At 66.5% G+C, this 13,117-nt stretch overlaps 1 protein-coding gene across 5 annotated transcripts in view; it reads left to right on the plus strand.

Annotated features, from left to right (window-relative positions):
* The first annotated feature begins 4,673 nt into the window (after positions 1-4,673).
* The window catches only part of Wnt7b (Wnt family member 7B), a 33,151-nt gene continuing 24,707 nt past the window's right edge, over positions 4,674-13,117 (plus strand). Inside the window, exon 1 of one of the 5 annotated variants that reach the window (XM_063243712.1) lies at positions 4,674-4,825. In XM_063243712.1, coding sequence (XP_063099782.1) covers positions 4,755-4,825 — 71 coding nt within the window. In that variant the 5' untranslated portion in view covers positions 4,674-4,754. Of the gene's footprint in view, positions 4,826-8,097; positions 8,483-9,663; positions 9,782-9,823; positions 10,003-13,117 lie in introns of those variants that run through there. The other 4 variants (XM_063243711.1, XM_013158730.3, XM_063243713.1 and 1 more) reach the window with 4 other exon arrangements.

Genomic DNA, 13,117 nt, shown 5'->3' on the forward strand with positions numbered 1-13,117 from the left:
CCCCCCATTCCTGTCCCTCCTTCCTTCCACTGGATTTCTGTCCCTGGGGACAGCCGGGGCTGGTGGCCTCCAGGAAGGGACTGAGGCTGCCCTTCTTTAGGCTTTCCTCTAAGCCAGCAACGTGAAGGCAAAGACGAAGGCAGAGCTCTTGCAGGTCTTTTGGACTCAGGCAAAGAAAGAGCCACTAGCCGAGAAGACAAGAAAATGAGCTGCCGGGAACCTGGGTGCCTCGCAACACGCACGGCCCTCCGACCACTCTAGTGTAAAAACCTGCACATTTATCTTTATAAAAGATCATTTCATTTATCGTGCACATTGACTTTTGTTGTTCAAGCATCAGAGCCAGGCAGAACTAGAGAGCCTCAGGACGGGGTGGGAGGAAGCCAGGGGGTCGTCCTGGGCCGGAGGGCGGGGTGAGTCATTCCCAGCCGGGAGCTTGGCTGCCTCTGGGCACAGATTCCAGAGGCACAAGGGTGGTCAGCATGAGGACCGAGGTGGGGCTGCTGGCTTCCTCCAGAGTCACTGTCCCTCTCCCGGTCACCCTGTGCTGCGAGCTGAGCGAGGCCACAGCTCCCAGCTTCCCTTGCAGCCCAGCATGGTGGAGATGGGCTGATGCTGGTGATGCTGGGGAGTCACGACCAACCCCAGGGCCCTCAAACACCATCTGAGCTTCTAAGGAAGTCGTTCTTTGAGTTTCCTGCCCCGCTATGTCCTGGGGACAGGAGGACCCGGGCCTCCCACTGTGGGGTTCCAGAAGGCCAGGGCACAGTTGGCCTTCTGAGTGGAGGCAGCAGGGCAGGAGGAGACGAGCAGTCAGACCCGGCAGTGACCAAGGGGACAGGGATGACAGGAAAGAAGGATGTGGACAAGTCTCAGACTCCAGCCAGGGAAATGGTGAGCGGCCGGGGGGACTGCGCTCCATCTGGGGTGCCACCCAGCTCCCGTGGGAGCAGTGTCTGGGGAGAGTTGGCTGCACGGAGCTCAAACCCTCCCCACCATGACGTGTCCTTCTCACCCTCCAGCTTGACAGCTCCCGAGGATGGACACTGAGTCCCCTCAAGGCCCAGCATGGGCCAGGATGTCAGTGCCCAGCAGAGCTCGTTCAGTGGAAGGCTGCAGAGAGGGGACGGGGGCCACCCTGCTCTGCAGTGTCCCGGGTCACGAAGCCCCCGTCCCCTCAGTGAGGGCTGGGGGTCAGCCACACAGCACACGGCCCCACGGACCAGGCCCAGAGCACCTGCCTGGAAAGCTCAGGACTCTTCTCTCCCGGATGGAGGATAACCGATTATCACTTTGTCCAGTCTTGAGGGGACCCTGAGATACGCAGCCTTCATGGTTAAAACTGAGAAAGACCCAGGAGAACCACACACACCTGGCCCACAGAGGAGAGGGATGGCACACTGCTGCCTTCCACAGCAAATCCACCTGCCCATCCATCCACCCACCCATCCACCCACCCTTCCATCGACCTACTCATCCATCCATCCCTCCCTCCATCCATTCATCTGTCCACCAATCTTAACTCTCACCAGACCCTTCCTTGGCTCTGCTCTAGACCTTGGGGACAAGGAGATAACTCAGATGTGACATTTGCCTTGGGACTTGAGCCTGGAGGATGGTTAGAGGTGGCCCACTGACACACGGGCTGTCCCAGTGTGAAAGCTGAGCCTGGGCTGCACTGCAGGGCACCCATTCATGGCTCCCATGGTCCTTGAGTTCAGGACCCTCAGGTGAGCACCCAGGACTCTCCCCCCACTCCGGCTGCACACACTGTTCTGCTTCTTCCCGAAGGCACCACGCTCCTCCCTCCCGACGACTTTCAGATCCAGAGAGACAGATTAGCGCTGCTGTCCCTCAGAAAAGTAGTCCCTGGGGAGCTGGCAGGCATGGGGCCGGCTCCAGCGCCCACTGGGCCTCCACCCATGCTGAGGGTCAGGGCTCTGTCCTGCCGCAGACGCCCATGGGCAGCACCCCTCAGAGGGAGGCCTGGCCCAGCCACACCTCAATCCTACCCTGCATGAGCTAGGCATCCGGATGTCACCAGGGCAGGGACAGTGTCCTGTGTGCCAGACACTCTTTAATCTTTTTGGGGTGAACTCATTTTGGTTAGAACAAAGCTGTGGGGCAGGGGCTATGATTGTTAGTATTTTTTTCTTTTTTCTCTCTTTGCTGCACTGTGAATTGAAGCCAGGGTCTTCTCACTGAGCGCTGTCCTCCGCCCTTTTTAATGTTTTATTTTGAGCAGGGTGTCCCTAAATTGACAAACTTCCCAGGCTGGGTTTGAAATTGCCACCCTCCTGCCTCAGCCTCCCTCTATGATTAGTATACCCACCTGTAAGCTTTGCCAAGGGCACACGCATAGGAACTTGCTGAGCCCCGCATCCCGCAGGTAACCTGAGCCTCGGAGGACCGCAGCGTGTCCACCCCCAGGGACGTCTGCCCTCTGAGAGCTGCAGGCCCCCTCTCCCGCTGAATGCCCACCCCAGCCGCCATCCTGTTAAATATGCAGTGTAGCCTGCCTGGGTCTGAGATCTCAGACACATCCACCCCCCTCCCCGCCTTGGATCAAGTTGGGGACCCCTTCTGGGAGGTCACTCATCGCCCTGGTACAGCACAGCCCTCCCTAGAGGCCCTTCCCCCCGCGGCCGGCAGAGGGCAGCACCACGCCACGCCGCGGGCCTTTCGCGATCCCAGGCTCAAGCCTACAGCTCCGCTCGGCAGGGGAAACTGAGGCACGGCGCGGCAGTTGGCTGAGGAGCACGGCGTCGTACTCTGGACATGAACGCATCTCAAGTGGGCTGGGGTTGAGCGGGACAGAAGGAGCCAGAGCGGGGCGGAGAGGGCCGGGTCGCTGCGGCCGGCGTGGGACGGCTCGGGGTCCCCGGCTGCCCCAGCCCTGAGGACCCACGCCCGGCCCGAAGCCGAGGGGCGCGCTATGGCCCCCAGGCGCGGCCCCCGGGTGGGCACCACCCACCTCTCCGGCCGGTCCGCTGTGTCCGGCCACGCGCGCCCTCCTGCCCAGCTGCAACGCGCGACTGTCGCGCGTTATCGCCGCAGGGTGGCAGCATCCGCCCGCCCAGCTCGTGAGCCTCGCGACCCTGCGATCCCCGCTCAGCTCCTCGGGAAGTGGGGCGACTTCCGGGGCTCTGGCGCAGGTGGTGCGGGGTGGGCCAACTGTCATTTCATCGCTTCAGTTTCCCTGCCTCAGTTTCCCTGGCCGGATCGCCAACGCGCCTTTCCTCCTTGAAGCCCCCAGCCGCCCCGTGCAGAGCGGCTCTCTGCCAGGGAGCCAGGGAGCCTCTCTAGGGGGCCGGGGGGAGTCGCGGTCCGTGCCCTGCGCGCCTGCTCGCTGCCACCTAGGGCTCCGTCCGCGCTGGTCTGGGAACAAAGTGCGGTCTGCTTCGGTCCACGCCCGAGCGCCCCCGCCCCAGACGTCCAGGGTTGGGGACACGGTGCAAGAGGGGTCCATGGCCCGGACCGAAGATGCCCGTTACGCCCCCCTGCCTGAGGACAGGTGGATTTTGCGTGGCAGGGTCCGTGGGCTCATGGTGCCACCTGTGGGACCGGACAGAGCCAGACCGGCCCCGGGATGCCGGCACCGAGACCAAGTCCACATTGCTCTGTGACGCTCAGCCTGGGTCCTGAGCCGAGTGGTGCCATCCCGGTGCAGACCCCAGAAGCCTGCGCCTGAGGCCGGGAGCCCCCTCAGTGTCCTCCTTCATGGTGCTTGGCCAAGGAGGTCACTCATGCCATCGCTCCGCCTGTGGCTAGGCTGGTCTGTCCCTCTTCCAAGTCTCCAATTTGACGCCACTGGCTGCAATGCTGGGCCCTTGGGTGTGTGTGCGTGCGTCTGAGCGTGGGCGTGTGTGCGCGAGAGTGTCTGTGTCACTTCGGGTCTGCGGGAGGCAGTGCTGGGGGGACGCTGAGGGTGTGGTCCGGAGGACCCAGCGTGGATAATTTCTGGGGCCAGGAGATGCGCGTTCATTTAGGAGATGGGGTGGACGGTCTCTCCGTCCCTTACTCCACCCCCTCCTCAAAACGAAAGCCCAGGGGCCACCGGGACCTGCGGGGGTCCTCCCCGGCCCCCGCCCCGCCCCTCCCCTACCCCCCCCCGCGGGCGCGGGAGCGCAGGTGTCTCCAGGCGGCGCCTTCCCCCGCCCCCGCCCCCGCCCGGGAAAGCGGTCAGGAGGGAGCCGGCGGGGAGGGGTCCGGGGTAGATGCGTCTGTGTCACGGGGGAGAGAGGAGAAAAGGGAGGGGAGCGCGGGGAGCGAGAGAGCGCGCGGCGAGCGAGGAGGCGGGCGGGAGGCGGATCCTCCTACCTGGGGCGCGCTCGCTGCTTGCGGCTCGCTTGCCGGGCCCGAGTCACCTGGGGAGCCCGACAAGTGCGGACACATTGGCCGCCGCGGCGGCGCTCGGCGAGGCGCGCACGGCCCGAGGCGGCTGCGCCCGTGGAGGCAGCGCCCGCCCGCCGCGCCTGGCCCTGGCCCGCGCTCGTAGGGCCCCGCGGTCGCCCAGCGCGCCTCCGAGGTCGCGGTCCCGGGCCCCGGTGCCTCTCCGGGGCGCACGCGGCGGCCGCGGCGCCCCGGGCTCACCATGGTGGCTGCGCGCGCCGAGCGCCCGCGCGTCGCCGGCCGCCCGAGCCGCAGCGCCGGCTGAGCGCGCTCCGCCCGCAGCCCCAGCCCCTGCCCGCCCCCGCCGGGCCCGCGCGTCCCCCGGCCGCCGCTGTCTATGGCGCAGCCCCCCGCCCTGGATCATGCACAGAAACTCTCGCGAGTGGATCTTCTACGTGTTCCTCTGCTTCGGCGTCCTCTACGTGAAGCTCGGGTGAGTACGGGGCGGCGGGTCCCCTCGGGGACGTGGGCGCGGGAGCGCAAGGCTGCGCTCGGTTTCAGGGCGGCCGGGGCACCGGCCCTGCGCCCGGTCCCGCGCAGCGGCACCCGGGCCCGACGCCGCGGGCTCCCAGGGGCGCTGGGCAGGGGCGGGGCACGCGAGCGCGGGGCGCGCGGGTAGCGGCGAGCGTGCCCGGCGCCTACTTTCACCTGTTTGGGCTCCGGGCCCCGGAGCGGGACGCGCCTTCCCTCCCCCGGGCTGCTCTGGGCGCCGAGCCCGGGCCGAGCGCTCGCCGCCGGGAGGGCGCGCCAGGCGGGGGGCGGGGGGCGTCCGCAGCCGGGCAGGCCGGGCGGGAGGGGGACAGGGGCGCACACTGGGCGGCGCGCGTGCAGGCCCCGCAGCCGCCGCGGCCCCGCGTCTCTATCCATCACCCGGACGTGTTGAAATTACCTTGACAACTCGTCCGGCTGGCTCGGGATGGGCTGCGGGCTGGCCCGGCCGCCTCGGGCTCGGTCCAGGGCCCGCGCCCCCGCCCGCCCAGGACTCCGGGCCCGGCCCCCTCTCGCTGCGCTCCCCCTTGCGCGGCCCGGCGGGCGGGCACCCGGCGGCCGCGCGCTGCTCGCTGCGGTAGCTGCCCCGAGTCGTATTTCCACATTCCTGAACCCAGCCGAGTCCTTACCTGTTGAGCTGCGATCTCCTTTAGACAGAATCTGCCTCGGCCTCTCTCGATTGGGGGTGGAGGCTGGTGTGACCGGAGGGAATACGGTGCACCTCGCAAGTGGCGCCCACTGCCCCGCGCCGTGCGCCCTGGGGCAGCCGCACCCCACCGCCCCGTCCTGCTGTGCGCCTACTGTGTGCCCGGCACACCCACGGGCCCCTTGTGAGTAGACCCGCAGGACCCGTGGAGAGAGAGGCAGGCCTCCCAGGCGGTGGTGGATTCTCGCGTCCTTCAGACCTCTTGGCCTCCGCAGTTTTACAGGTGGAGAAACCGCGGCCCGAGCAGGGGCCCCCGGAGCAGTGCTGGAAGCCCGGGCGCTGGTCTCAGTGCTGCAGGCCTGGGCGGGCGCCTGCCCTGCTCTGGTGGCTCTGTTTATTGTAGTCTGTGGGCAGGCTGTGTCCCTGCGTGTTTGTTTATGGAGCTGTGGGGCGCCTGCGTCCAGCCTCCGGGGTTGGGGTGGGCCGGCCACTGTCTTCCAGACACCTGGCGCCCCGGGGTGCCATCTCTGCTGCCTGGCTGCCCCCGGAGGCCTTGGGCAGCTCCTGGCAAGCCCTGGTTTGGGGCTTTAGCTCCCTGGGCTTTAAGGATTAGGAAACAGTGCAGGAGGCCAAGTCACTATCCCGAGGAGTGAGGAGGCCAAGTCTCCAACACGGGGATCAGTGGCAGAGCTGGGGCCCTCTGTGGCCCCTCCCCCAGTAGCAGAAGCTGAGGGTCAGGCAGCCTGGGCCCCTGGGGGGATGAGTCCCCAGCATGGAGGTCTGTGCCCCTGCCTGCTTGCTGTAAGAGTGATCGAGGCTCTGTCCACTCCGGATGGCACAGGACAGAAAAAGCAGGTGAGCCGGAGCCCAGTGGACCCCTAAGGCCAGGCTGGGCCCCTCACCGCAGGCTGTGGGAAGCCGGGAAGCACTCCCAGGCTCCTCTCCTGGAGGCCCTCGCCCTACCCAGGAACCTCAGAGGGGGTCGTTTGCCCCGGTGGGTCCCTCAGGTCCCTAAGGGAAGGGTGGGCAGGGAGGGGAGCCTCCTGGCTGGCTGCTTCCTGTGTGCACTGTTAGAGGTATCAGGTAGGCAGGAGGGGACAGTGGGGCCCAGATGAGGAGGAGGTTCGGGGGCCTGAGTCCCACCCCCAGCCTTCTCAGCCTGTCCTGGAGCAGCAGCTGGTTACCCATGAAGCTTCCTTCCCGAGGCTGGGGAAAGAGGGGTGTCCTGGGCCTTTGTCCTGGCAGGGACCTCTATACAGCCTCTTTACCTTAACCACCAAGAGGCCACAGCCTAAGTGGCAACCGGGGGATGTGTCCCAACGCTGTGGCCCAGCGTCTCACAATCTGGGGAGATGGGATTTGAGGGTCATAAAGGTTCCAACCCCAGTTCAGAGATTGTGGGTGCTGGGGGCTTTCCGTGATCCACGCTCCCCTAGCCCACCCCGGTGTGCTGCGTGTTTCTGCATGTTCTGGGACAACATGCAGCCCCCACCCCCACCCAGCAACCTTCCAGAACGGCCCTCGGGGCTCCCATACCAGAGGAACCAGAAGTTGGCCCTCACAGTCCCCAAGGAGATAGGCCCTGGGAGCGGCAGCTCCTCACCTGGGGCACTTTTTGGATGGCTTGGCCTGCAAGCCCCAGGCTCGGAAGAGGCCAGGGTGGGGCAGGGAGCAGCTCTGCTGGAGTCTGGGCGGCTGGAGTCTCAGGACCAGCCCTGCCTGGGATTGCATGGCCAGAAGGAACAGAGGGGCTAGAGGATCTGGGAAGCAGAAGCCATGAAGGAGGAATGGGGGGAGGAGCCTTTCTTCTGGACTCTGGCAGGGCCTTGCATGCTCTGTGACACCCCCACAATGGACAGGGTTCACACCCCTGCAGGGGGATGCTCTTATGCAGCCAGGATTGGCAGAAAAACAGGAACTGGGACTCCAATCCTGTGCTTCTAGGCAAAAAACCAAAACAACACCTTACAGAAAGAGAAGGGATTGTTTGGAAAGTGTCTTTCCGCTCCACAGCGGTCCCAAGCAAATCCTCAAAGGACAGCCCAAGCTGTAGGGTGGGAAAACTGGATGTGGGCCCTGCCTAGTGTGAGGAGAGGGCTCCTGCCACTCCAGGAGGGCTCTGGCAAGCAGGACAGACAGCCGCTGCACGGCGCGGGGGTCCACACCCAGGTCCCCTACCCCGCACGCAGCGGTCTGTGCACACACACCTGCGCCCACGCTCCCACAGGCGCACGGCGGCACATCCATGCGTCCGGCCGCTGCTGCCGAGCCCAGCCCGAAGAGAAGCCTGCGCCTCTGTGCTGTTACCTCGGGGTGCCACCCCCAGGGGTGCGCTCCAGAGCCAGCTCAGAGCCCTGTGGCTCGCGAAGGTGGGGGTGAGCGCATCCCCGGCGGAGGCAACTTGGACAAACCCTGGGGGCGGCTCCCGCCTCCCGCTCGCTCGCTCTCCGGTCAGCCTCCCCTTTAAAAAACCCGCCCCGCCGGGGAGGCGGATGTAGGGGCGGCCCGTCCAATGGCAGCTGCGCGCCTTGGGAGACTTGGAGACGTGAGCCAGCGCAGCGACAGAGCCGGTTCGCACCGACAGACGGACGGAGGGCCAGACAGCCATCGAGGCGCGTCCGCCACCTCCGGCCCGTCCCCGGTCCCGGCCCTCTCCTCCAGCCGCAGCGTCCGCCGCGTCCCCAGATCCAGCGCGATGCGCGGCCCTGGCGGTGGGGCCCGGGCGACCACTGCCTCCTGGCCCGCGAGCCCGGGCCCCTAGCGCCCAGTGCGGCCGCCCTGCATCGGGGAGGGCCGCGGAGGCCCCCGGCCTCGGCTGGCCCAAGAGCCCTGTCAGAGGGGCCTGCCCAGCGCCCCAGGCGCGCGGCCCGCCATGCTCCTGCTGTCGCCGCGCAGCGCGCTCCTCTCCGTCTACTGCCCGCAGATCTTTCTCCTCCTGTCCAGCGGCAGCTACCTGTGAGTGCCGCGGGCGGCGCGCAGGGTGGGTGGTGTGATCCCCCGGCCTGCAGTGCTAAAGCGGGGCGGGCGAGGAACTGGGCAGCGGGGTCCAGGGAAGGGCTCCGGGGATACCGCGCATAGGCAGGGGGCTGGGGATCTTGGATTGCTGAGCCGCCGGGGCAGCGCACGCACCTGGGGAGCAGCCGCTGCGGCAGGGAGAGGAAGTCCAGCGGCGGGCGGGGAGGACGGGCTCAGAGGGGTGTCCTGCGGCCCTGCACACCGGGCTGTGTGCAGGCGGCGCGAGGGCCGAGGGATGGGGCAGAGCAGACAATCTCTGCGCGTCCCCGCCGGATCTGGACCAGAGGGGGTCTCTCTGTGTCAACCCACGAGGCGCGCGTGGGCGTGCACACTAGCGGGAACCGCACGCGCACGCCTGCTCCCCCTTGTGCACACCGGACACGCGGTGCAGCCGGCGCCCGGTCAGCGGCGCCCATCCTGTGCCCAGCGATGTTGCCTTGGGTTCTCGTGCCTCCCTGCCGGGCTGGGCAGCCGGACCCGGCTCTGGTCTGCGTCTCACCTGCGGGCGGGGAGGGCGCGCAGTGCGCGAGGGCGGCGGCGGCGCGCCCAGGTGTCAGGGCGCAGGGAGCGCGCGGAGCTCGGGGGCACGCGGGCATTGGGCAGGGCAGCGCCCACCAGCCTCCGGGAAGCCGGGCGGCCCAGTCCGGCCCAGTGAATCGAGGGGGGCGCGTCCGCACAGCGGTGGCTTCGCCCGATTCTCTAATAGGACGCATATGCTCTGGCCTCCGATTTAAAAGAGTTTGATTTATGGAACCGCTGTTTGGGGGAATTTAAGCTGGATGCTACTGATTAAACCTCAGCGCCAGCGCTCCCTCCCCCTCGCGTCCCCTCCCCCGCCCCCTCCTTTACACGCGGGCCACGTCCGGGGTCGCCTAAAGTGGCCAGAGGGGACAGCCACCGCCTCCCGTTCCCGCGCCACCCCCTCCGCCGCGCGGCCGCGGACCTAATAAATCGCTGCGCCCCCCTTCCTTTTAATAAATACACAGCCAATTTCTCCTCCAGCTCCTAGGAAATTACTATCCTACCAGTTTCCCTTCTATAAATAGTCGCGCATCTTGAAACAAAAGTTTGCAACCGCAGCCAGATGCTGCTGAGGCCCGCGGTTTCCCCGGCTGTGGGACATAATTACAAGGTCCAGGCAGAGCGAGCGCTCCAGGCCCGCGGGCAGCCCCGCTGAGGAGGCATCGCCTGGGGCGGGGTGGGGGGCAGCACGCCGCCCTGGGCAGGGCGCAGGGCCTGGTGAGCACCGCCTGATTCGTGGGGACTCGGGCTAAAAGAGTGACCAGCCGGACGGTCCTGCTTCTGGTGTCCCTCCCGGGATGGCAGAGGGGCCTTGGAACCCGGCTTCCGGTTCTGGGAGTTCTGAAAGCTTCCCCCTCCCCAGAATCCTGGCATCTGGGTCGCCAGCCTCGCTAGCCATCCGGCAGCGAGTCATTTTTGGAGCTGCTGGCTGAGGTTTGGTATGCCTGGGAGGTGCGCTGGGGGAGCCAGGAGCCCTGGGGGGCGTTTGGAAGAAGACTTGGGAGGAGGGTGGGGGTGGGGGCGCGCAGCCGCCGAGGGGTGTCTGGCAGGTGGGAACCAGGATCGCTGCAGCCCCCCAGTGTTCTTTGGGATGCCCCTGCCCCAGTCTGTGGTGGCCACCGTCTGTACCCACACTGGCTCACTCCTGCTGAACTGCCAGCTCTGTGGGCAGAGATGCTTTTAAGGGAACAGCTTTCTCCAGTGTTTCCGGGCCAGTGCTGGGGTTCAGTGTGTGTCTTGGGGGACTGTTAGACAGCCTTGGGACAGGAAGGTAGTGCTAGGCCAGCCTGGTCTTCAGCCCCAGGGGGAAAGAAAGTGTCCATGTCCCAAGGGCCACCGACTCTGGGGTTCCCAGAACCAGAGGGTAGCCTAGGTGTCCTGGCTGCCTTTCCCTTGCTGGGTAGCCAAGGGGCTGGCCAGTGTGTGAGGTGCCCCAGGTGGGCACCAGGCCTGGGGAGTTTAGAGGGAAGCCTGCATGATAGGTGGGTGGTCCCTGACCCTGAGGGACTTGTGTGGGACACCTGTGCCAGGTGCCCTGAGAACCTGGCAAGGTGGGAGGGTCCACGTGCCCCAGCCCTTGGCCCTGCAGGAGCACCCCGAGGGCCAGCAGGAAAGACTGACTTCATTCTCCTGCAGAGAATCTTCCAGAAGGCGTCCCTCGCTGCCATCAGCCGGGCAGACAGTTTATCTGGCCCTTTTCATCTGGGCTGCGCTCCCAGCCAGCGCCTGTGCCGGCCTGTGGTCCGCACTCAGCCCAGCCAGACCCATGCCTGGGCCCCTGCTGCTGATCGGGTTGGACGGGTGTGCTGGCCTGGAAGGGCCCGGGGCCCCACCGGATGCCAAGGGTGGCCCAGCTGTGTGCAGCGGCCCAGGCCAGCACCCCATCCCTATGCCCGCGGGTCAGAGCAGAGCTCCCAGGGCCGGTGGGGGTCAGCAAGGGCCCGGAGAGGGCAGGTGGGGCCCGGGCCACCAGGAGGGCTTGTGTTGCTGTGTCAGCTGGTGTGGGGGCCTGGCTTGGGCCCAGAGCGAGGCTCAGGCTGGGCCACTGTCCTGGGCAGGTCCCTTCCGGTCTTGGCGTCCTCTCCCAGATGTGGGGGTTGGCTGTGACACCCCCTGGGTCTTCCGGTGCAGCCTGTCGTGGTGACTGCCTGCTCTGGGGAGCCGAGTGAGTCATGGGTGACAGGCCGGTTACTCACCGACCACCTGGCGTGGGGGGCGGGGTGCCCACCGCGGCCTGCCGGGGCGAGCCTCTTCCTGGCACCCACTGTGGGTTTGTTGGTGGTGGGGACCACAATCCCAATAGCCTTACCGCAAGCGTGACCCTCGGTGGGATGGGCGCTGAATCAGGCCCACTCCCCGGGCCTCATAGCCTCATAGCCGGGGCGGCCAGCGCGGCCCTCGGCCTGACACAGGCCAAGTCGCCGCTTGGGGAGGGACATCTGTCTGTCTCTCTGAAGTTCAGTCTTCCCCCGGGCTGGGGGTACGGAGACACCGCCCACAGGCTCAGCCGGGAACCGTGTCCCTCTGTGTTCACAGGCAGGTGACACTTCGGCGGGGCGGTGGCCCATGGAGGTTAGAACTGGGAACCTGGTGGCATTTTGAGCCCCAGCATCCCTCCTGGCTGGAGGTAGACACATGGAGCCTCTCTGATCACAGAGAATGCCACGAACCCATTGCCCCCAGGCTGCGCCTGGTCAGTCAAGGGAGGAGGTGGTGCCCGCCCTTAGGAAACCCAGGACCCAGGGGTGGACAGGTCGGGTTCTCTGCAACCTCACCTCTTTCTGCCTGGCCTTGTCTGGACCCCGCTGTCCCCATTGAAGAGAGCGCCAGGTTTGCCTCGACCTTACTGGGTGGCCAAGACATGGTTGTTCTTATGTCAGGTGCAGGGACCTCCCCAGTGGCAACACAGAGGGCGGCCCAGCAACTATATTTATTCAGGAAGGAGAGACAAACTCGCTGGGTATCTCAGTGCACCAAGCCAGGGTTTTGAAGGATGAATAGGTGTTGGTCAGACTAAACAAAAGCAGGAAGCTCTCAGATGAGTAGGGTGCTGGGGACCAGAGATGGGGTCTATCCTGAAGTTGCCAGAATCTGGGTCCAGCCTCCCGGCTCCCGGTCCCTGCAGGGAAGTTCTCCAGGGGTGGTGCTGCTGGGAGGATCTTGTGGTGGACACAGGTGGTCCAGCGGCTATCTGGGATGCCACGAAGGGGAGTGGGGGGCCGTCACATCCACCCCGTTGTCACACCCTTCCCTGGGCCCCCCTTCGGCCACCCTGGGTACTGGCTGGCAAAGTCCTGGCTCCTCTCCCTGTGCCTCCGGCAGCCTCCAGGGCCAGTGGGCCACGGGGGCACCTGGAGACACCCAGAGCACGGCTGGGTTTGGATCGGGGCCGTCACGCTGGGTGGCCCCAGTGTGGTGGGGCCTGGCGACTGCTGCCGTGCAGGGCAGGCCGTGTCCTCTTCCGTGGCAGGCGTGGCTCCAGGGGGCTTCCCGGGGCCTCTGTCCACATGGCCCTGGGTCCGGCTCAGATAGGGCCCAGCTCCCTCCCGAGGGGACCAAGGGGATGGGAGGCGGGAGCCCTCCCTTGTCAGATGAAACCCCGGCCCAGGGCTCCCTCAGCCTGATGAAAGGGTCATTGTGTGGCGCGGGCCGCCCGCTGGCCAAGGACAAAACCTCCGTTTGTCCTCCCTCCTTGGCTTGGGGCTGGGGGCCTCCCCTCAGGCTGGCTGGTGGGGTGGGGGTGGGTACAGGTGTGCACCCTCCTCCTGTCCCTCCCGTCTCCTGCTCCGCTGCGGCGCCTCCCTGGGCCCGGCCACCACCAGGGCCACCGCTCCCTCTGCTGGGGATGCCGAGGCCTGGGCTGCTGTGAGCATCCGGCCCTGGAGGTGTCCGAGTGGATGCAGGAGGAACGAGGTGGGGGGCACTGCCCAGGCACTGCCAGCCCTCACGGGTCCTCCGGCATAGCATCCCGGGCATGGCTGGCCCTTGATACAGATGTAGATGCTGAGGCCACCCCCAGCCCGGCAGAAGGTACCCTGGCCACAGCTCAGGGAC

The sequence above is a fragment of the Cavia porcellus genome, unplaced genomic scaffold (genome assembly GCF_034190915.1).
Source record: "Cavia porcellus strain 051 isolate PalLab524CR breed Dunkin Hartley unplaced genomic scaffold, mCavPor4.1 scaffold_40, whole genome shotgun sequence".
NCBI classification, from domain to species: domain Eukaryota; kingdom Metazoa; phylum Chordata; class Mammalia; order Rodentia; family Caviidae; genus Cavia; species Cavia porcellus.